At 41.2% G+C, this 24,795-nt stretch overlaps 2 protein-coding genes across 2 annotated transcripts; both read right to left on the bottom strand.

Annotated features, from left to right (window-relative positions):
• Positions 1-268: 268 nt before the first annotated feature.
• aebp1a (AE binding protein 1a) lies at positions 269-14,806 on the bottom strand. The gene is made up of 20 exons (XM_053411035.1): positions 14,149-14,806; positions 10,919-11,164; positions 10,702-10,761; positions 10,032-10,100; positions 9,359-9,418; positions 9,180-9,239; positions 7,764-7,841; positions 7,353-7,462; positions 7,133-7,272; positions 6,452-6,536; positions 6,222-6,366; positions 5,332-5,411; positions 5,102-5,225; positions 3,994-4,190; positions 3,614-3,787; positions 3,391-3,516; positions 3,046-3,292; positions 1,841-1,980; positions 1,392-1,491; positions 269-1,282 (listed from the first exon to the last, which is right to left on the bottom strand). The coding sequence occupies exons 1-20, from the start codon at positions 14,396-14,398 to the stop codon at positions 687-689; spliced, it is 3,087 nt and encodes a 1,028-aa protein (XP_053267010.1). The 5' UTR covers positions 14,399-14,806; the 3' UTR covers positions 269-686.
• A 5,672-nt stretch (positions 14,807-20,478) lies between these two features.
• On the bottom strand, positions 20,479-21,239 carry pnx (posterior neuron-specific homeobox). Its single transcript, XM_053411692.1, has 2 exons — positions 21,061-21,239; positions 20,479-20,945 (listed from the first exon to the last, which is right to left on the bottom strand). The coding sequence occupies exons 1-2, from the start codon at positions 21,218-21,220 to the stop codon at positions 20,479-20,481; spliced, it is 627 nt and encodes a 208-aa protein (XP_053267667.1). The 5' UTR covers positions 21,221-21,239.
• Positions 21,240-24,795: the final 3,556 nt, after the last annotated feature.

The following is a 24,795-nucleotide window of genomic DNA, read 5'->3' as shown; positions in this document are numbered from 1 at the left end:
TCTGTTGCTGCGTATGGTATTATCTAATTTCAACACAGCATGAAGTTACAGGAGTAGAAGGTATTTTCAGAGGCAAGTGAAAATGTTCTTATTTTGGTACATCCGGTCTTCCTTTCAGAACCATTTTTCTTAATACTGTTTTCTTTGTCACATTTAAATTCCGTACTCAACGCTGACTTTATAAAGAAAATGACCTGGTCAGTCATTACCTTCGATCTTGCAGGTAATATAAATGACTCCACTGGACCACAAAAGATGAAAAGCAACATTTTAGAAAATATCTTTTATTAAAATGCATTCAGCAGTAGAATAAATCAGTTTAACTGAGGCCAACAATCACATCTTAAAGATACAGAAAGGTAAATTGTACATAGATTTGTGTAATACCAAGATTTGTATTGGAACATACTGTATTTAGTTTTACTGAACAGACACCCAAATAAACTTGAGCCCTGTAGTCTCTGCTCAGCAGAGACGTGCTCTTCCAGATCAATTCTCTATAAATCTTTACAAAAAAACTAAAATCTTCTGGACTTAAAAACCTGTTTCCTCTCCACTCAAATGTAAACCCAAGAGGTGAAATGTTTCTGATGACTATATTGATAAACAACCTGTGTGATGTGTATGTTTTAAGCTGTGATGTTGCATCATTAAGTGGTTGTTAAGGTGTTCATACAGTGCAGTGATCAATCAATAGTGTATTCAAAGGGGTAGTCCTGTGTGGGCCCTGAATCAAATACGATGCTGTCGAACGGGTTCTCAGTCGACCAGCTCTCCGGAGGAAACCACGAGTCGTACCAGGAGGTTGTTCTCTCAGTTTCAGGTGGTGGAGTGGTGGTGGTGGTGGTGGCGGCGGTGGTGGTTGTAGTCGTCATAGTGGTGGTAGTGGTCGTGGTAGTAGGATTGGTACCCTGACTGGCTCTTAATCTCTGCAGACGCAGCCTGCGTAGACGCATGATCCGCAGCCGCCTCAGTCGCTCTGCTTTCTGGGCGATGGCGTGCTCGTCTGTCTCTGTGGTGGTGCTGCTGACTCCCAAGGTACTGGCCGGGGTTGTTTTCACTACGATTGGTTTGGTGACCAGTCGTATGGGCCTCTTGCCGTTCAGCGCCATGATTTGTTTGATTCTGTCCCAGTTGGATTTTGCCATGGTGAAGCTGCACGGAGTGGCTCCAGAGTCGTAGCCGACCATGCAGAGTCTGGTCTGAGGGGTGTAGCCGTCGGCTTTGGCGGTTACCTTGTACTCTCCGGGATTCAAGAGTCGCCAGTAATCTCCACCGACAGCTGAAATGAAATTTTTAGAAGGTCTCTTGTTAGGTTCGGATTTCCTTTAAAATCCAAATACTGAATCTTACATATTCAGCAAAAAATCTTTCTCTTGTGTACAACATACCAGTTCTGACATCATGCCGTATTCCCTCCACAGTTATGGTGGCATTAGGCAGTACATCTCCTTCCACATCTCTCACGATTCCCTTTATTCCTCGATTTACCTGCACAAGAAAACAGTACATTACACCTCAAGTCCCAAGGAAGACTGCAAACGTAACATTACATTGTGGAGCGAGTTGAGCCAGATTCAACTTTTGTGCCAGGGGCATCACCACAGTTACCATCAGTGTCATTGAAATGAATGAGGCCGCGTATCTTCATGCCCTGACAGAGCCTTGGAGTAATCACAGAAAGGTTGCTTAGTTTCATTTTTCACAGAGCACGGGGGCCACCTGCTCTCGGGTATCCTCCTATGACTAACATTAAATCTGACCAATCTGACCACAGCAGCTTCGAGATGAAAACTTCCAAGTTTCTCAAGGTCATATTCATACTCTGGCCCAGTCTTACTTGTTCCATGTAGGACAGCAGAGCCTCGCGGTTGTTCTCCCACTCTAGAGGAAGTTCACTTTCATGGGGAAACTTGTCACAGCCCAAGAAGATGGAGAGCTCGAAGCAGTTGGTGTGCAGGTAGCTGAAGTCATTCATACCTATGGGAGAAAGGAACGGAGCTTCAAGCAGGGGTTTTCAAAAAATTAAGTGACAATCACTTACACTGAAGATGTGCCTAACTAGGTAGATCTTTCTTTTTTTCCTGGTAGTGGGTTGCTGTGGCTTACAGTTAAGAGCGGGTGGTCCACTAAACAGAAAGTCAGAGGCTCGAGCCCTGGCTCCTGGTCCTTGGGAAAGACACTGAACCCCAGATTGCCCCTGACGGCTGTGTCGACAGTGTGTGAATGATTGAAAAAGCTGCACATCGATACACTAAAGACCAGACTAGAGAAAGACTAGAAAATGCTCAATAAATACAGACCATTTACCATATTCATGAATGAGACTTACACCTTAATGAAATTGGGTCAAAACCTTCAAAAACCTCAACAGCAATATTTCTTAACAATAGCCAGGACTAGTTGAGTTCAGTTATTGGTGTACCAATAAATTAATCCCATTCACTTCTACTGGATTGGACTGGCTACAGAAGTGTTGGAAATAAAGTTGGACAATGAATCAAAAGACAGTCTGCATGGTTAACACTTTGATCCCTCAAAGATTGGATTCCATTGAGCCAATGTCCTGAATAATGACATTGTCTTGTCAAAGGTTTTCCCCAAACCTAGGAATTATTCTAGTTTAGTTCGGTCACATTCATACCACCTTAAGGATGGGCATGACACAAAATTGCCTAGTCTGTCCATGTCCATGTGGATCCTGTCTGTATGTGATGGCAGGCATGTGAACATGTCCATGTGTGCAGACGCCAAATGTACAGCAGTGTCAACAGAGCTACATGCATTTAGTACTTTATCCACCCCTTGCAGTATAGGACTATCAGTTGGTTGGTCTCTGTGCAATTATGATAAAAGTTGCCATCCGCAGTGTTGTTATTGTCCTGGATACCAAGGGAAAGCAGGTTAGGTCATATAAGTGAAGTGACAATGATTGCAGAGGTGGCAGGGTCCTCATGTCCTCTGTATCTTGCCTTCACTGTTCTGCTCTTGTCTTTTGATACGCGTTTACCATTTTCCTCTGATGCCAGTTATGTCAACACTTACTGCCCACCACCGGCTTCCAGTTGGCTCGGTTGGTGATGCCCTGTCCCCCTGTGAAATCATCACCATGACAGGAGCCTCGGTAGGTCTCGGTCATGGTCAGATGGCTGTGGGCGTACGACATGGCCAACCATCGAAACATGGTGTCATCCGGCGTCTCTCTTAGAGCTCCCTCATTCTGCCGCTGAATACGTGCCCACGTGTCTTCATTCATTTCACCATTAGTCCTCCAACGTCTGCTGTCGGTCGACTTAATGAAACCGTGGGGAATATGGGATTATTATATGGGTTCACTTTTTCATTGGTTTAGATTTAAAGATAATTGTTCTAATAGTCTGATAGCCTTACAGAAACTGGGGGGCGCTGCATGTCAAAAGGGTACGCGACCAGCTTTTCTCCTCCTTGCAAATTAGCTCCCAGCACAAATGGGTTACGCTCCATCCAGGTGATGATGGCTTTTGTCTCGACAGCAAACTGTGAGAGCAAGAAATAGAGAAATTATTGAATATTAATATGCTCTTCGGATGTAAAATGTAATAAGTCGGCTCTTGGTGACATTAAACAAACTCACAGAGCCATTGAGGACGTTTTCCACGAGGGGAATGTGATGATTGGGTACTATACGCGGGACCCAGCCTCTGTCTTCAGCACCCCACAAGATGCTGTTGAGGTCCGGGAAGTTCTGGAAAATGTCGTAACCTTCTTCAGTCCAGTGACCCAGTGCCCAGTTCCCCATCTCTGAGCCCTGATTGGACAGAAACAGGGTTAGGTCTCGGAGAACATTTTACACGTAGTGGTTTTTCAGTTATAATGGACAACTTGAAAGAGAGATATTAAAAATGGTGAGGCTCCAAACATGAACTAATCTCATGCTTCTCATGCCAAATAGTTTGAAAGTGTTTTCTTCTGCCATTCTTTTTATAATGGCTACTATCACCAGGCTCATCGTACCATCTCGTAAGCCAGCTCGTATGCATCAGGGTTGAGAGAGGGCACCAGGTGTATTCTAACTCCGTCCACTAGGCGACGCACTCTGGGGTTGTCATCATTGTACTCTTTGCACAGAAACTGCATCAGCAGGAGCAGGAGCTCTCGGCCCAGCGCCTCGTTACCATGGAGACCAGCTGTGTACCGAAACTCCGGTTCACCTGGTGAAAATACAACGGAACAATAGTCAGCACCAAGATGGATGACTTTATTTGATAAAAATCAATTTTTTTGAAAAATTAAAGGGCCACTCCAGCAATTTATGTACAATTCTATTGACTCATAACAAGGATGAAGAGTTTTTTTTAATGTTTCTTGTGACTTGTTTGTGAGGATCATGTCAGCGCTGCCTACATTTTAACAATTCAACAGAAAAGTTTTGAGTTTGAATGAAGTCTATCAGATAGAAGGTTAGAGAGAAAGACCATTGAGTCGACAGTGGAAAATGTACAATAGTTGAGAGTTACTTAGCACAGATTTAAAAAATACACCAACAAATTATGAATAATAACATACAGTGAAGGGGGAGGAAGAAAACCCAGTGAAGCATCTACCAATATTTTGTTAAAATATATAACAAAAATATATCAAATGAAGTTAATGCTTAAAATTGTTATTATTAATTATTATTTATAGCCTAAAAAAAAACAAGAACAGCAACACTTTGAGATTGGAGTTTTTGGAGCTAACTAATGACTTTGATTTTGATCACTCATTTTAATATTAGTTTCCACTGAGCTGAGCAGATGAAATATGGACGTCCAACTTGTTACTTCAAGTGAGGTGTGAATGTGTTTGTTCTCTAAAAATCTAAATAGGAGGTGAAGTAAATCTGGTTTGTGGAAACTATGCAGCTATTACTTCACAGCTCTGCAGCGCTCTTAGTTTGTTTTAATCATGCATCAATATGGAGAAATGTTTGCACAAACAAGTAATTCGGTTATATTCCACTTAATAGTCCTATTTTACTCCAAAGTACAACAATGTGTTTGTGTTAAGCTTGTCATTTTCTCTAGTTTTGTATCTGATTGAGTAACATTGACCTGGGTGAGTAACAGTGCACATTAACAACCTGTCTCGTGCTCCCCTGGGTTGTCAGATATCTCCATGGCATACATCTTCAGGCCCTGAGAGCTTTTACCAATGTTATAAATCCTGGTGATGTTGGGACACTCTTCGTTTATCACCTTCATCATCTGGAGGAGAGAGACAGGGGGAGAAACCACATCTGTAACCCTGCTGTTTGAAAAGTTATCAGGTTGTATTCACGTGTTCTTATTTATCAGACTGAAACCAACAGACCTGTCTCATATCCTTGTAGTTGTGGTGTCTGTAGTCCAGTTCGTCTGATGAGTTCACTTCATTCTCACTGAGATAACTGCCTGAAAGAAACAACACGCTTAGAGCGGACTAGACTTCCCATTGCTGAGACACTGTTAGCTGCAAAATATTTGCGCTGTAAAGTTACTAGTTAGGGGAGACGATAAAAACGCTTAGTAGTTATACCATGATGCAGTTATGTAATATAGTTTTAGCGGTTCCGGTTGTGAAACAGACTTTATTACCGGTCTAGGGCAAAATCAGCTCTAAGTTTGGCGAAAGTAGTGTGGGTGAAATATACTTCAAAGGCTCTGACTCATGTAGTCATTAGTGCTGACAGAACACCAGAGCTATACAGACATTAAAGGGATAGTTCGCCCAAATATGAAAATCCTCTCATTATCTATACACCACTATGCCGATGGACGGTTTGACTCCACAAAACATCCGGAGCCAGGTTTGTGTGTGGATCACAGAGCACATTTAGGCTTAAAACATGGTGTTAATGACGCCATTTCGAGTTGAATATGAATGTCAGGCTTACGGACACTTAGATGACACCACAGGAGCAGTGTGGAGGCAAGTTATGTTTTTTCATAGTGGTCGCCAGTTACTTCAATTGTATTGGATATGGCTGCAACGCTGTTTACGCCTAAAACTGTAAAAGTGTGTTGTGGACTCAAACACTTCACACACCCCTCCATTTGGCATAGTGGTGAATAGATTATAATTTAATTAAAAATTTTGGTTGAGCTTTACCTTTAAGAGAAGAAAAGAAGTCTTCTTTATTACTGAGAATCTTAACATCATGATTTTCTCCCAGGAAGAGATTTGCTCAGGTGTGCTGCGATGCTGTTCTGTGTGATACGTACTGGATAATTGACAGGCCAGGACCTCAGCTCTGAGACACAGGCTGCCGTTCCAGCTCTGAGGCAGGATGCGGATGTAACGTGCCACCATTGGTGTATAAAATTGGCTCATCACCGGTGTGTCCTTGTCCACATTTCCATAGAACAGCTGCGGGAGAGGATCAAAGAGGGGAGACAGTGTGTGGCTGCAATCATTCAAACACTGGCTACTGTGTTGTTTATTTTCCACTCACCCATTCAGCATAGCCATCATGAAGTACAGTCCAGTCACGACTGTCGTTACTGAAGGCCACGTAGTAGGAGGACACGAAATCCTCACTAGGAAGTAAATTAGATATCAAAATTGGTTTATTGACCTCTATGTACACTCTTTCTACCAGGAACATTTTAAAATGGATTATAATGTCACAATGACAAACATGTAAAAAATACCCATGTTTATATTTTCAAAGCTGCACTAATCAACATTTCCATATCAACATTGGATCAAAACTGTTTGAAGCAGCAAAAGAGCCTGATACTTCCCCCAGGAGGTGGTGGAGACCAAAATTAGTGCTCTGACAGGGTGAATGTTAACCACTGTAAATGCATTGTAATGTAAATGATGTTTGTTAATAAATGTACCACATGAACTTTCATATTTACAGAGGTAGCAAAAAAAACGTAGTAAATATTTGTATAGTATCGTATGATTTTAATTCTCAATATTCCACATATTATTTCTTTGACAGCATGGATTTTCACACTTTGTTGTAGATACAACCTCATTGAAGCTGTACTAATGCTGCCTACATGTCGCATTAGAGTTACTTTGTTGAGTTGTCAGAGGAGAGAAGATACTGATTACTTTTACCCAGATTTTGGCATGACTAAAAACTAAGATGATGTGGAGATGGAGTTATAGAAGGACTCACTGTTGCTCTGAGTTTCTTCCCTGAGTGATGACCCCAGTGAACTCCACCTCTCGGCGGGCATCGACCTCCAACCAATGGTTGCGCTGCTCTGGCTCCGCGCACCATGCACCGCCGTATAGATCGTCCTCATTATCGGACCCCTGCAGGGGACCACAGGACTAAGCTTCAAGCCAAACTCAGCAGAGTGTCGGATCATCACGAGCTGTAATGTACGGAATACCTGCATGTTGAGTCGTCCCCTCTGAGCCGTGAAGCCATGGTGAGACTGAGAGGAAGCCAGCAGCTGGTCGTCTTCCACCCGGTGAGACTCTACACCCAGAGGGGGACACTCTGAGAGGACAAGGAAAACACACAGACAACCATTAACAGGGTCTGTGTGACAAATGATCAAGAATGACTTTATTTTAAAACACTCTGTCAACAACTTTCTTTAGATGCTGTAAAACATGTCCAAAAAGACAAAGTAGACTTAATAATGATTAACAGATGAAGACGCTTGTGTTTTTGACAGGGAGGTCATAAATGTACCCAACCTGACACTAATGCAATCCCTGTCATTCTGTTCACGTCTTCTGTATTTAATGTTAGGGTTTAAAAAGTCAGAGACAAGCAAACAATCATCTTATCTTACTCTTTGGTTCAGTGGGCACTGAAATCTGCTTCAGCCTCTCCTCTTCCTCCTCCTCCCACGTCTTCCTCAGTCGCTCAGCTTTCAGCGTGTAATGGAAAAACAATATGTGTCAATATGTGTTTTCACATGGACCTCGCTCTCCAGCCACCCACCAGCACCACACAAAATATTTCCATATGTGCTCGTACAGTGCACCTTCTTTTGCACTCATGCATTCCTCAAGCGTTTCCTTTCTACAATATGGGTCAGCGCAGTCTGTCTGAGTTCATATTTTCAAGGTCAGTCATACAGAAAACAGTTTGTTTATTTGATACTACCTGAATATAAGGAGACCAGAATGTTGCATAAGAGTCACAGGCTCCGTTATCAAATAGATACCGTCTGTAAGTTCCCTCCCTGCTTCCTCTTTTGATGAACCAGCTGTTAACAGAGCTTTATATAACAACCCACATCAACACACTGAGCAGAGCAGCTGTTAGAAATCCTGTCTTCCTCCTTCAGCCTCTATGACAAACCACTGAAGAATTAGGAATATAGACAAAGGGTCTGGTGTTATTCTGCATTTTTGTAATTGTAAACAAATCCCACAAAAGGACAAAAACGTACAATGTGGCAATCCATCTCTCATACTTTCCCTGTCTGTGGCTTTCAGCTTTCAGTTGGTCTCAATTTAAAATTCTGACCGGCCCCTAGCTGAAAATCACCAGAGAAATACTTCCTTTGGAGTTGATGATTCATGTCAATCCAATAAATATTTGCTGTGACATTTCACTCTGGACCAATGTGGCTGAGTGACCAATGAACATTGTCACTCACTGAGCCATTAGACAAGCATCGCTAAAAACGGTACGTTCCTTGTGAACTGGGAAGTTGGAATTCCCAAGTTCCCAGTCAGATTTTTTAACTGGAAAGCCCTGTGAGGCCATATTGAATAAGAAGAACCCAACCAACTCTGTTAGTGAGAGCAAGATACTGAGAATCCAGCTCACATGTTACGATTCGAGCAATCACTTGTCACTGATTCTTTGGTGAGATTTAGGCCCTGAAAAAATTTGCGGTTTTGCTGAAAGCCGATGAGATTGCTCCTGCAACTGAACTGTGCATCTTCTTTATATGGTATGAATAATATTGTGATCTAATGTTTTCTTAACACAACACATTAGGTTGTTTGACATGTTTTTCCCCCAGAACAGAGCATCAACAATGGTGGGAAGCTGTACCGTTTACTTATTGTCCAACTTTTATTTGTGCACAGGTTTTAATGGTGTTTCTAGTGTAATTTTTTTCGTTGGCTGATGAATACAGACTGGGTTCCCTGGTGTGTACATTTGGCAGTGGGACAGTGTCTGAGCGATTGAGATTAACCAGTGGAGCTCATGGCTCTGGTATTTCAAATAAATAAATAAATGAATAAACCTTTTTCTGCCTTTTCCTTCCGAACTCTCTCCTCTTCTTCTTCTTGTTTCTTGGCGGCCACTGTGGAGGGAGAACCAGACACAGAAAACCACTCCTGTCAATAATGGAGACCTTCAGTGTGCATATGCAATATATAAATCTAATTTGGAATAACAAAGAAATCCCCGGGCTACACGTACAGTCAGCATAATCATATTCTTCATACCAGGGGCCGACAAATGGAACAGTGGTGGTTTCCTCTGCAACAGAAGCAAACAGATAATTACTGTTCAACTTGTGTTCTCTCCACAATGACTCCTCTGGTTATATATAAACGGTTACACATTGAAAGAAACAGAGAAAAGTGAGTAGACTGTAACAATTGTTTCCCTTTTATCTGAAAATATGTTTACTATTTTAAGAATTTAATCATCTTTATTATGTCGCAGAACCTGGATTAATGTACAATGAGTTTTCATGATAAATAAAAAAGAATACCACTGCAGTTGAGATCTAAATATTGTAGAATTAGAAAGAGGGGTTATGTAATGACATAGATTCCACATATAAGGAAATTGGTATGGTAACCCCACCTGATTTAAAGATACCGATCTGAGCAAAAATAAAACTCAAGTGTAGTTTGGAAATTGATTTATAATAAACCTGATCCTGTAAACCCAATAGATGTATTGAATACTCATTGCATGAATCATACATATCATATAACCCTTAGAATTTTAACCAATCTGAAGTAGGCTAAATTATATATGCAGTCTATCAGGGCTCTTATAATATATATATTGTATATCAAACAGTTATAACCCCCAAAATAGACACATTGTCACAAAGTCAACTTTGAATAACAAGGAGTACCTGGTATGTACATGATGACCTCAGTAGTTGTGGTTAGTTTCTTTTCAGGGTATCTACCAGGCAACAGATCTGCAAAAAGCATGGTATGTATCAAACAGTAAAGATACGCCACATCAGCACAGAAATTCATTGTCATTATCTGCAGGAAAAGGCATGTAAAGCTCAAATATATTCTTCAGTACATTTCTATTCTTTACCTATCTGTAATCTGTCTCAATCTGCTTGTTGAAAACATTTAAATAATAAATCAACTTAATGGAGAACAGTAGTATTTTGCTTTGATCGTGCCTCCATATGCTTCTCTTCATGAAGCCTTCCATTTTCACAGCCCTTCTAACCTGCTGGCACCTCTAAAGCTTTGTCATAAGAGGTTTTGATAAAGCGTTTGGCTGTGACTGAGAAGATGAAGATGAAACCTACATCTGGCCTCCCAGTAGTCAGCATCAGTGTTATATCTTCTTTCAAACGTAATGTAGAGTTGGTCTAAAGTTGGCTGCATACATTTTGTACAAATCTGTTAATATTCAAACCCGACATCTGTTTAGAAATAAATATTAGTCTAAAGTAGGAATTTGTTTGATAAATAGATTCAAACTAACAAGTTTTTTTTCTAGCATTTTTGACAACAAGCAGGCCCACAGCCCAGTTCAGTGACCCATGAAAGTCTTACCCAGGCCTGGCTCAACAGGCTCTTCCCATCCAGGCCCCTCTGGGGTCACAGGTCGAATCACTGTGAGGATAAAGGGACAGAGTGGAATGCGTCTGTTTTACTCAAGTCATCAGCAATATTCTTGTCAACAGTACGCTTTGTAGGTACCATGCATTTTCATCAGTATCAAGGAAAATTCTTCTTGCTTGCCAGAACGATGAATCTCAAGTTTACATACATGTGTCCCAGCCCAGTTCAATCAGCAGTTTTTCTTCTTCCTCCTCAATAGAAGGAGGCTGGATGTTTGGCGGCTCTGTGGTTGTTGTCTTCGCTTGCTTGGTGGGTTTGGGCGCCTTTGGCTTCTTTGTGGGTTTCGGTTGTTTTGGTTTCTTGGTTGGTTTTGGGGCCTTTGGCTTTTTGGTGGGCTTGGGAGCTTTCTGCCTCTTTGCTTTGGCTTCCTTCTCTGCAGCTTTCCTTGCTTTGGCTTCAGAGAGATGGGTTAAAAGAGGAAAACATGTTCAGTTATTTGAACCAGTATGCTGTGTGTGTACATGCATGAAACAGAGAATGGCACGTAAAGCAGTTGTGCAAGCCTTTTCTCAACATTTTATTGCATAGGATTATGTGATCTTTTATTGCCAAATGTTTCTCTGCAGGCCCTTTTTAGTGCCTGTTAATCTTGTTAGACAGAACAGATGTATTTACGACAAACAACATGCCAGTTAAAACTGAGATGGACAGACACGGCTGTTGCACATAAAGTCAGCAGGTCCTGGTCATCCAGGAGAATTCAGCCAACTGGTCTGAGACCAAGCAAGAAAGCACTCAGACTGAAGAACTTTGACAAGGACCAATAAGAAACTTCTTCTGAACCACTGGAAGTATATTCTTTGTCTTTTGCAATGTTTTCTATGTTATATACTGTACATAGACATATGAATAGAGCATCTGCAAGCTATTATTTGTAATATATCGATCTGACTGGTCTAACTGCTGGGCTCTCATCAGTCAGAGTGATGCATACGCATATGCAAGTTATCAGCAAGTGGTAAATTATCTTATTGACCCCTCAAAGTGGCTTTCACCCATTCATACATATACCAGGCTTCTTCTGTCATACAACTAAACAACCGAACAACAAACTGAATGAACTAATTAATACATGTTCAATTGACTCAAAGTGTACGAACAGCCAAATGTATTCAAACCCAGCCTTTAGTTTGAAAGATATGAAGGTCACAGACAAACAAAGTGGGCGGATGGGGCAGTAAACTGTTTCCGGACATGCAGTGATGCAGATGTATTGTATTACACCCTCTCAAAAAACTACTTATAAACCTTACAATATTCACATTGAGCTTCCTAGAAAATTACATGGAGGAGATGTCCGGAGGGTTTTTGATCGTCCCACATTATACTACCACTCCAACGCAGAAACAGTGGGCTGCTTGTTTTCTTCTACTGAACATATTTCCCTGATGTTCCACTGGTGCGTAAACACAACAGTCTGCTACAGCCCATCCATTACTCCCCCAGGGTGCACTTCACGCACACTTTTTATCGGTGTCAGTCAACATTTCTTGGTATTTAGATTTTGCATTTCACAACATGGGAAAGTGAAGGGGGGCTGTTGCATTTGTAATATCCCTGACAGCAGATAGTTTTCTTGCCAAATAATGTGTAATGGTAACTTGCAGTCATAGCAGGACGAAGCCTGGCCCCCTCAAATGTCCTAAACTGTTCAGGCTCACAACAAGTTCAGATCATGTTCATATAAATCATGGACATTTGTTAGGTAACTTTGACACAATAAACTAAGTTGTGTACTGCATTATTATGTGATATTGTGGCCCTCTCTTGAAGCCAGCCCTGAAGTTTGTTTGTTTGTATTGTGCTAACATGATTTATTGTAAGATTCATGTGTGAAGACAAAACACATGACTTTCCAGCGTGTGGCTCGGGCCGCACATTTCTGTCCGAGCCCCGACCAGAGAGAGTTGTGAATGTGTGAACGTGACCCGAGGTCATCGCACCTCATGTAAGCTTTCTGTTACCTTGTCACTCAGTCGTTGTTACTGTGGTCAGAGTCTTTGTTTTTTCTTTTATCACAACAACCTTAAGTATGATTTTATGATTGTTACCATGACTTTTGCCACTGGGCCCCCAGAAGATTAATCGGGCCATGCACACAGTAAATCAATTTCAAAGGCCTTAACCAAAATACCAAAGTAAGCAGAAGATAGCAGCATTCGTTCTATTGACAAGCTCTGAAAATTGCTTCTGAAAAAGACAGCAAATTACATCCACACTCTCAGCAGCCCCTGGGGTTCTCTTGGGCAAGGAGCAAGGAATTCTGCACAGTCAGCAAAGTTTTCCCTGGATAAATAAAGCTTGACAGGAATTACTAAATGTTTGGTGTCTTGGGTTTTGTTAATTACGGCCTTTATGTATCTGGCTACATGGCTTGTGGTTTTGCTTCACGCAGCGGAAAGTTAACATTCAGAACATCAGGGCCATTGCCTCAATACTACTCAAAGTGGGCCTCCCGTAAATCCGGTCTGCTCACTTGTGGAAAATAGTAGTGGAAATATTTCCGCTGTTGCTCAGACTGTGTGTTTTTCACAGTTGTAGACATAATTGAGGCACTGACGCCACTCTGAAGGTAAATGTTCACTATCTGATCATTGGGCCATGCTACTAAACCTGGAACAGTTGTGTCCACAACTTCCCAGCAGAGAGAGAAGGTCATGCAAGCAACAGTGACTGCCAAGAAAGTTTTGAAATTAATCAGTTCTGCCCTGTCATCTCTGAATCACTCATCTGCTACTAAAAGAATTGGACTATATGGAGGTAAACATATTGTCTGAGGGGAGGAATTCTCTGGATTTGCACAGCAGGAGACAGATGGAGAGAGTGGACCAGATAACATGAGGTTCTTTTTCAGTGCAATCCAAATACTGACTTATCCTGTCTGTGTATCCTCTGTGTTTTGGCTGCAAACTGAGGCTTAAGCTCAGTGAGGAGAAGCCAGGAAAGGACAAAACAACAATCATGCACATAAGATAAGATAAGATGCATTTATTCATCCCAAACACAGTCATACTCATGCAGGTAGGGAAATTTAATCTCTGCTTTTGACCCATCTGGTGCAGTACACACAGAGCAGTGAGCAGCCATGTACGGCGCTCGGGGAGCAAGGTGCCTTGCTCAGGGGCACTAGACAGGGTAGGGAGACTCTTGGATTTTTGGACGGATCAATCCAGGTTCGTCTTTTATTGTCTCTCCGTGGAGTCGAACCAGAGACCTTCTCTGCCCATAGTCCAAGTTTCTGCCACTAGACCACCGCCTCTCCATGCCCACTAATGATTAAACTCAATGACTGATCAGCATCATCTGAGGACTTGGTGACATGGAGTCTGTGTTACTCTTACCATGGCAGTAAGAGGGTTTGCAGAGCTTCCTACTCACCTGCTTCAATTTCCTCAGGAGTTTTCTTCCTCTTTGGCTTTGTCTTCTCTGCTTCCACTGCTTCAGCAGGCTCGTCTGACATTAAAACATCTCCTTCCTCCTCCAGTCTCCTGTGTTTGACCAGTCCTTTACTTTCTCTCACCTGAACCCGGCCGCTGGAGAGTTGGCTCTCCTGTACCTCTTCTCCGGCACAGATCAGGACGCAGCACAGAGTCAAACTGCTCCAGATGAGCAGCACCTCAGCCCTCATCTCTCCAGAGAAAACACAAATGAAGAGGAAACAAACCAGGCGTGCTCCAGGAAGAGCCCTGAATCTCAAACTAGCCGTTAAAATAACTGTGGGCTCACAATAACCAACATCTGACCTGCAGACGCAGAGCTTGAGCTGCCTTGGGACTCACAACACATGAAAGGGAGAGAACAAAAGGATGAGCTTGAGGAGGTCTGCAGAGCTTCCTCCTGACTGATAGAGGATCAGTGTGGGAGAGGAAGAAAATGTTGAGGGCTTGAAGTTTTAAAGCAGCGTCCTGGCCGTGCTTCAGCAGAGGAAATGGATTTTCAGCAGCAGCCGCAGCAGAGCTACACACCTCCCTGCCTCATCCTGCTCCCTCCTCCTCTCCCACACACTCCTCAGTCACATCTCTCCCTCATGGCCCTTCACCCCCTTTTCCCCTCACCCAACTCTGAGCAGAGGGGAGGAGCATCTGCCACATGGGACATTCCTACATGGAAAGGAGGAAAGGAAGAAAAGAAAATGTAGGACTTTTTACTTTGGTTTGTAGGTGTTCACATGAGGAGTTTAGAGGGCTGTTCAAGTTCATGTGGATTCAGTTAGGATATGAGACACAACTTGGAAGGAGAGACGACCGAAAGTATATGGCTCAGCCTCAACATTTCTTCAGAACACCATAAAACATCAGGACATCTGCTTGTCTCTTTTAACCTTTTATGGAAGATATAGACGGAAATAACTCAAATAAGTGAGAATTAGGTTGGTATCAGGTTCTGCAATAATAAAGAGACAAGTGCTGCTATTCCTGCTGTGCAAATATTCAGCAGTGTTGCACTATGAAACACCTGCAACAAGAAAAGTTAACTTCATAATCAAAACAGACACATACACACTATTGCTCTTAACTCAATACACTGACGTGTTGCACCTGAAGATATCACTGATGATGTTGTAAAGCTGAATTTATACATTGTTGTCCATTTGAGGGCAGCAGAACTACCTGAAAAAACAACAATAATAATAAAAGATGGTGAAACCATAAAACCATTTGCTTAATTACACAGTTGACACAGGAAGTGGAGCAGTGTTTGTGTCCATATCACACATTTAAGTCTCCCATTCACTTTCTTTAAGCTCAGGTTTTGGTCTCTACCAACTCATGAGGGAAACATTGTGCTGTTTAACTCTTAAGTGCTGCACTATATTCACCAGCTGGTCTCAAACCTAGCCTACAAACATTATCCAGAGGAGCTGTACGTGTGAATGTATCAGCTGGACTGGACATTACTCAAACTTCTGCCATCTCCCTGGTCCAAACTCTGTGTAATGTCTGATTGAGCTGATGTGTGAACAGAGCAGGACATTGATCTTTGCAGTGAGTGAGAGGACATGTTGACGCCATGTACTCTGCTAAACCAAATGGAATAATTCCAGTAGGTGAGAACATGTCTCACAAGGACAATCTGCAGTTGTGCACTAAATGTGTGGGAAGGTAAACTAACTGACTCAGTTCTCTGGACATTTTCACATGTTACAATGGCTTAACTGTGTCCATCTGTTGTTTGATGCTGTGCAAGTTGTGTATAGTGGTTTATCACAGCTTTTCAATAAAAACAGCTGCTGCTGGAAAAGATGTTAATAATAACAGGGTTTAAAAACACCAAACAAAGCAAATCAAATTCAGAGGAGCTGCATTTTTAACTGATGATTATTACTGGGTTGGTTACTATAGCTACAAACCTTTTTTACATTCAACATCATCGTTGATCACATATGGCAATGTGTCCTGACTGTTAACCTTTCCTAAAGTGAAAATCAAGCATTGTGGCCAAATCTGGATTATGACCATCGACTTTAATTCCCACTGTGTGTTCTGGACTTTGACAGACATTCAATTATGAAAACATTTATTTCAACAATCTAATGGAAACAAGATGTGGATTGAATGGTCGTGGCTGATATAATAAGGAAAAGGCGTACCCACTGTAGAAGAAAGTGTTTTATTTAACATTTTTGGATTGAAGTGTGCATCTCGGTCAACAATTGGGTCACCCAGCATTACATCAGTCACAAAACTGAAAGCAGATTTGAGGGTTTCAATACATATATATACATATATGAGTGAACAAACTGAGTCTTGATGTAAAAGTCAACAGATTTTGTGTTTGAGTCTTAAAAAGATACACACTTCAGTTTGGTAAAGCCAATAAAATATAAAACACATATAAAAGATCTAACACTAACATTGAAAGTGAGTCAAAAACAAAAGAAAAAGAGTCTTGACCAGCTAGTTGCTCTGTGTGGCTGCACTTTGGTACAGTGGTGCTTTGAAAATCTCATTGCTACAATGAGTATCTGCAGCAAATGCTGTACCAATGCATGTAGACAAAGTAAGGATGTTAACTGACCAGAAGACTAACATTGACATTCAAAGAGGCGGCTGCCATAAGAATATGTGTAACATAAATTGTCAAGAGCGAATCCTTTGTTTTTCCCAGACTATAAAATGAGAGAGGAGATCAGGTCAGATTTTACAATGGATCTGTACATCAGCACTGTAATTCACAGTGATACCAGTGTCAGGCCAGTTCATCAGTCTGGTCCGGTCTGAAACGTGTCACAGAGTGAGAGGAATTTGCTTGGCTGTGTGTGTTTAAGGTTACAGAAAAGGAAGCATTGAACATTTTTGTTAGTGTCTTAATTCCTGTGGATAAGGGAAGCCAAATCTTAGCTGCATGTTTCATATCAGCCAAAGGATTCGTGTTTTATTATGAACCATGGAAACAATCTTCCTTTGTTTCGATTTGATTATGACTCATTTCCCGGCTCACGCTCACAGTTTTGGCTTTGCTTTTTTTCAGAACTGTGTGTGTGTTTGTGTGTGTGTCCTCCATCTTGTCCAGTCATCTTCTTTTCTTTTTTTTGTCTCCATCTGTTTCCAATACCTCACCGATGGAGGTGGTCTCAGATCAGTTTCTCTCTAACCAGCCTGTCAGGTGAAAATCTAATCATCAGACAAAACAGCATTTCGTGTTGTCAATGTAAATTTCCCCTGGTTTTTAAGCTTCTTTGTTGTCTACAGTTTTTCAATGGTTTATTAAAAACTAATATATCATTGATTTGTCTTGAGAGTTAAAACCCCCTGACATTTGAGGATAATAGCATATGCTAAATTGCATACAGATGTGCTCAGGAGCATGTTTGTGTGTGTGTGTGTGTGTGTGTGTGTGTGTGTGTCTTTGTGTGTGACATTTGGCAGAGCAGAACATGCAACAGAAGAGATATTTGATACTGTACATATGAACCTCTGTTTTGTATGTAATAACTGAATATCTATGTGCCATGCTAATTTAAGGACATCAGGATGGCTTTTGTTCAAACTGAAATATCTCAGCAACTTCTAGGTAGATTCAGTTTCCTCAGAAAATTATTTAGGCTTAAGAATTCCTGTGAAATTTTCTCTAGAGCCACCCTGAGGTTCACATTTGTGTTTGTGTAATGTGTCGACAACTATTGGACGGATTGCACTGTCATTTACACTGAAACTGTAACTATAACTTTATGAGGCAAATTAACAGTTTGTTTGTGGTTGTCATACTCATTTTGGCCACAAGAGACAGCAGTGCTCTTTCAAATGGACTATTTCTTCCTCTTTGAGCTGTGTCATGGTCAGATTGATTGACTTTTTCACTTTCCTGACTCCATAAAGGTTTCTCTGCTGTCCACTCTGCGTGTGATATTACAACTAACATCTGCACACACCGTGAACAGCTCAACAGCGCCACACACATCTATTTATAAGATGTCATGCTCTATTATAGATTGGGTGAACAGGTCCTGAACCAACACAAGTTCTTCCTGAATAGTTATTCTGGTTGGGACCTTCATCATTTACTATATTTGATCATATAATAAAGTGAGTAAAATCATGAACAAATAAAGGCAATACAGAATGACTACTTTTTTCATAAATGGAAAGCATCATAAGAACAGTTCTAAGTGAGGACAGTGTATGACTCAATGAATTCCCACCTCGGGTGGCCCTGCATTTTGTGAAGGCTCTACCTGTAATGACAAATATAAATATTGTACATTTTAAACAACTAATACAGATGTAAATAAATGGATTACCCTGTTGTAAAAGAGACAAGACATTTTTTTTTATACAAACGACCAACCATTCATGCTCACATCAATACCTGTTGGCAATTAAACAATTAACCTAAACTTACAACCGAAACTGTATGTGTTTGGACAGTGGGAGGAAATCAGAGTGGCCTGACTGAACAAACTCCACACAGACAAGGTCTGGTTGGCCGGCAGGTTTGAACCCAGAACCTTCTCACTGTCAACTGACAGTGCTAATACATAAATATGGTTGAATTCCTTCAAGGCCTCGGGAGGATGGCAGCAAGTAACATTACATATCCTCCATCTTTGGCTGAGAGACAGTTTGACCTGTTCTGGCTAAACTCAAGGAAAGAGGAAATGACACCATGTATGAAAAACACTAATTAAAATGTTCTGAGTTTCTTAAAAACATTTTTTGGGGCTTTATCTTGTTTCAAAACCTCTGTCAATAATAACATTTCAACTATGTCCCACAGAAACCTGGGGGAATCATTTTAGAAATTGTTTGTATTAATCAATTTGTATAAAGCATGATTTTGGGGATAATTCCGCTGCATGGTATGGCCATATTACTTTGAATATTTCCAGTCAGTGTGATGGTTGGCAGTGTTTCTCCCATTTAATGACCATGTAAATATTCAAATATCCTTCACCCCCTCCCTCATTAAATTACATCTGTGCACTGTGTTTTCTTTTTCATGTCCTGTTATATCTAATTGAAGATGTAGTAGCAGCAAAGAGCTCTTTTCAATAAATATAAATCCATGGTCATAATTTCTTCACAGAAGCCCTAATAAAACAATCATTTGCCAATGTCATTTTGACTGCAAACAGGTGGTAAAGAGGTCAAGCATCATAGTTGAGATGTAGAAGGCGGTCAACTTTGTAATCAGCTTGTTGTCTAAGTACTGTAGCAAGGCCGTAGACACATGCTGTGTGAAACCTCTGCAGGATGTTGTGTCTTTTAGTCATAAAATGGAAATTAGTACCACATTTCTGCTCTCTGCATCTGCATAACAGCACTCTACACTGACTTGTATGACCACGTCATTCTCTGCTGTTCCTACCTTCCACCCGACACTTGTGTACTGTAGCACAAATAGCAAATTAAGAATAATTCATGATTCAAGATATAACTGAATCTGGATGAGGAACGTTTGGTCTCTAACTGACGCTCACTAACTGCACTGTGATGCTCTGTTTTCTGGTCTATACCAAGAAATGTGATAAATCAGTTGCAGCTGATCCAGTAGTCTGCAGCCTGAGTTCTGGCCCGGGTAAGAAGGAGAGGATTGATTGACCACCTCTCCATTTTAAAAACTGATGTTAGAATTTACTCGGTTTTAAAAGCACTTCATGGTCTTGCACCAACATCCGCCTTCTCAGGTCTGCCATGAGTCCGTGAGTTATAAACATTACTTTTTTCATTCTCTTATTCCATTGAATCAATTTTCTATTGTTTTTCTCTGATATTTTTTCTGAAATATTAGGATGCATTGCCTTGTATTGAAGGTTATCCACACAACTTTTGCCCCTTTCAACCTTAACATGTCCCTGAGTCCATTATTGCCTGGTAAGTATATTGCAAACATTGACCTGTTCATAGTTTTACATCATAATACATCTGAACATGTTGCTGTTCATAGCTGAATGAATAAGGCAAGGTCTACAAGTAAATCCACAGTATTGATATATAAAGCTAAATCATAATTTAAGAGTCAACAGAGTTAATTTGATTTTTTATAATTTTCTCTTGTGAGCGCTAAACTTTCAGGGAATAAAGAGTAAAGTCATTTAAAATAAAACCAGGATCCAATGAATCAATATAAAAGCGTTTATCAAAATAAGTTATAGTATAATTACATTAGAAAATATTAAACATTTTTATATATTGACATTAATCTCAGTCCTGTGCACTGTAAGCTCTCAGTGCCACTTTGTGTGGAGCTCGGTCCCTCAGTGCAGGTCTACATGTAGTAGAGGTGATGGGGCAGCAGCGACATCGGCAGCCGCGGCGCACGGAGCTGCAGGTGGCGGCAGAGCAGCGGCAGACAGCTGGGACAGGAGCACAGAGCCGGGTGGGAGGTGAAGGACGCCGAGAAGCCGTGCTCCTCCTCAGGCTCGCTGCCCTGCACACGCTCCTTCTTCCACTTGGTGCGTCTGTTCTGAAACCAGATCTTCACCTGGGTCTCTGAGAGGCGGAGGGCCGAGGCGATGGTGTGTCGCTCCAGCACCGACAGGTAGTGACACCGGTGGAAGCTGCGCTCCAGGACCTGCAGCTGCTCCAGGCTGAACGCGGTGCGGATGCGTCGGCTCTTTTTTGCATTGGACTCGTCGAGCTTCCCCGGACTCAGCGCCACCTCCTCCGGGCTGCAGCTCTCACCTGCCGGGGGAAGCTGCCTCTCTCTGGGTTCATCTCTTTCGGTAGAGGCTTCTAAAATAAAAGACATTCATTATGAAAAGTACTCTATCTTTTAAAAAGGGGAAAGGTTTTTGAGTTATCGTCACTCAGCACACACATGCTCTACAAAACCGAGTTTTACTCTCACCTGTAGCTGCTGCATCTGAAGAACTGAATATTTTCCTTATAAATTTCGTGGGGTCCAAAATATCCTTCACAGAAAAAGGTGTTCTGTGCACGAGCGGTAGTTTGGCTGCAACTGGCTGCATTTCGGCTGAGGACCGACGTGGAAGCGTGTGGCTGTGCATGCGCTCCCCGAGATGTTTATATGCGCTCCAGTCTGCGAGCACGCCACCGGAGCGCTTGCAAATTTACATTTCATTCAAAAAAAAGCAACGCGTTCCGCACGAACAATTGTGGCCCCTGTCATTCCTGCGGGACACGCTCCGGCCCCTGGTGGACCCCCGTGCCGGCACTTCAAAATGTAAATGGCCGCTCTCAGCTGGAGAGAGAGAGGGGGGCACCGAGCCTGTTATTTATTACCGGGCATCTGTTTAAAATGTGCCCCCTTTATTCCCCTCCGTGTTCCTCATTGTGCTTTGGCTTGTCATTATTGGCGAATGTGAGATTTTACTCTGGTAGGACACGTGAACGCTGGTTGTGATGCTAATTGATGGACTCATCAAAGGGGAAAGTTTGCGTCTTCTCTCCCTTGTGTCCCAGTTTCCACTGTTTCCATTTGTCCCGTTGACTCCTCACAAAGCGCGTAGGTTTAATTAGAAGCCCACTAACAACTTTATGAGAGCTATTGACCATCTTATCTTTGTAGCCACTTCACACTGGCGGAGAAATGACATAATTCACATTTAAAAAATCCATTACTGTTGATGATTATACACAAGACCTTTCCACTGATTCTTTTACAGTCCTTAAACACGTAGTCTATCAGTTTATGGAAAGAAATTGACTTGACTTTGAATTGATTTTAAGTCATTCATCGAGCAAAACCTCCAACATATAGCAGTGTTTTCTCAAATATATGGACAACCAATACAAAGCTCAATTTTCTTTATTTATAATAATTAGGTTTTGAGAAATATTGCTACACTCAATCTTCTATTCAGAATCATCAGAATAAAAGTGAATTGTGTGGCATGTGTGTTTGACTGTAGACAGAGAGGTTTTATTCAATGTGTTAAGATGAGAAAGAAAATGCGATATTGGATTTGTTTCCACTCTATAAATTTCCCATTTTCTAAAATATATAACCCACAGAGCTGGAACTTATGATGGAATTTATGTGGAGATCACAAATTTGAGGCCAGTTCTAATGAGAGAGCAAATCTAATGAGTGGAGTCACTGTTTGTACAATCAGTATTCCAGTTCTCAAGGGGCTTCAATAAAGAGCTTCAACAACATAAGGGTTAGGCAATACTGTCAGACAATAAGATCATCTCTCCAACCGAAAAGCTGAATGAATGCATCTGGATCAGCCAGGATGACTGAGTTCAATACAGAATTGAACTATTTCAGTATCAATCAATGGAGGACGCTTTACAGGCATATAAATAAATAATAAATACATTAAAACAATTTAGAGACAGAGTTTACAAATTACTTTGAGCACAAAGCAAGAAAATAGAAGAGAAATAAGCCGGATGTGACATGGAGGTTAGACAACCACGTTTAGGTCTGAAACAGGGTAGTGTTCAAATTAAATTAATAGAGCTATGTCACATGGAAACCTGAACACATAAAAGGAGTAATGTAAAGGTGAAAAGAAAACATTAATAAGACAGTTAAACACAACGCCACATAAAAATGGGTTTTAAGAGGTGATTTAAATATGTAGATTACACATCATATTATAGAATTTAATGTTTATATAGTTCCTTTTTGGTTGGTTATCTGCCTCCAGTGGCTTCATTAACCCTAAACAGTCCCATCTTTAAACACACATTATCCGATATAGTTTCCTAATACACCCCATCACCATTCCTCACAAAGTGAAGGGGGATCCGCGGGGGTTGGAGTTGGGGGGGTAAATGATCTTATGGAGGTATAAGTCATAAAGGTGGCAGCTGCCTGCGTGTCACAGCTCCAGACACCTACAGAGAGACTGGCATTGAGGGGACAAGAGAGGGCGGCCCATCAGGACAATTAGCAGATGTCACCAGTAAGCTTGACCCTCTCTGACCCTGGGCTTTGTTCCAGAGGACAGGGGGAAATGGATAGAGTCGGGAGGGGGGGGGACTGATGGAGCGATGATTTGGTGATGATGAGGAGGGATACGTTGTGGAGTAGAGGGGGAAAGTAAGACAAGAAATTATGCTAGAACATGATCTGGAACCTCATGTAATTTATTCAAACGTTACTTTTCTCCCTCTTGTCATCTTACCTCATATTTTGAATGGGAAGACATAGCGATAGATTATTGTTAGAAATAAAGGTGTTTTTTCTGTGCTGTGTGTACAAATTCACCTCTCTGCATGAACTGGTGGAGAGTACAAATAGTAAAAGAAGAAGTAGAAAAGCCCTGTCAATGATATACAATATTATGGTCAGCATTTTATAAACATGGAGGGACACCTGAAAGCCAGTTATGAAGGAGGCATTTATCAGTAGAATTTAAAAGCATCTTTAGAATGAGATGAACAATAGTGGCAAGATGGCGACCCGATCATAAAAAAATACATTTCAAGTTTTAGATCTGACTTGGAAATATCTTTATATAAATCATATCAAGTAAGAAAAAGACAGTCAATCTATATCTTTGTACAAAATATGAAGTAAAAAGAAGTCAGCGACAAAGATCTGATTTCTACAATCGTGCGTCCCACACACTATCCCAACATCACAGATGTGTTTCCATTGCAAGAGGAAAGGGGAGGAGAAAACACAGCTATTATCTCCCTAACAATGTCTTGAAGGCATTTATTGAAGTACCCAGGGGTGTTCTTAGCATTCCCCAAGCTCTTTTGTGAAATGTCCTCTGGCACACTTGCCTTTGTGCTCAACTCATCTTTACATGCTCTGAAATGGCCCCTACAAATGTCTAAATGACGTTTGACTTTCAGAAAGTGTGTGGGGTGGTCTCATGTCACCACAAAGCTTTTAACAGTGCACTGCCCTTTGGCCGTAATCAGTGAATGGAAACAGTAAAAGTAGAGGAGACGTTTGGACATCCAAAAACCTGGTGGATGTTAATGTCAGGACAATGATGAACACACTAGATCTCTCCTTTTTCTTTTTTTTAAAAACAGTTCTGTGTTATATTCAAGTAAAGTGTGTGAAGAAGTGTGGAGTTGGTCAAACAATTTGAAAAAATTCATTGTCATGAAAAAGATTTCCACATGTTGCAGTTGAATGTCCAGATATGAACTAAAATTTATCCAAAATGAAATTGAATAATATTGAAACATAATTGTATTTTTTTTACAATAGCTAATTTTATATTGTGGTTATTCAAATGTTGGTCTCTCATTGGCTCATAGCTAGTTGTGACAATTTTCAGTTTCAGTAATATATTAAATAAAGCAGATACAGTTAGATAAAACTTGGACCAAAATAGAGGGATAAAATAAATTAAAAACCAGGAAGGATGATGGCATTTTTCCACACATTTTCTATCAGAAAAGGCTGAACGAGTGGATTTCCCATCAATCCTCAGCACCCAGCTTCTACCAGGCAAAATCCCTGGCTTCCACTGTTACACATCAACATAGTAGTTTTCTCTCTCCTAAGCGCAACTCTCATCATCAGTTTGACGCGAGTAAACTGAGGAAAACATCACAGGAACACATTAAATCCTGTTTCAACAAAGAGTGAACTTTCTTCTGAATGTTCTCCAGAGCATTGACAAATAACATGTTGTAAAATTGC

The sequence above is a fragment of the Pleuronectes platessa genome, chromosome 19, assembly GCF_947347685.1.
Source record: "Pleuronectes platessa chromosome 19, fPlePla1.1, whole genome shotgun sequence".
Taxonomy (NCBI): domain Eukaryota; kingdom Metazoa; phylum Chordata; class Actinopteri; order Pleuronectiformes; family Pleuronectidae; genus Pleuronectes; species Pleuronectes platessa.
This window is presented reverse-complemented; position numbering and strand designations above follow the sequence as displayed.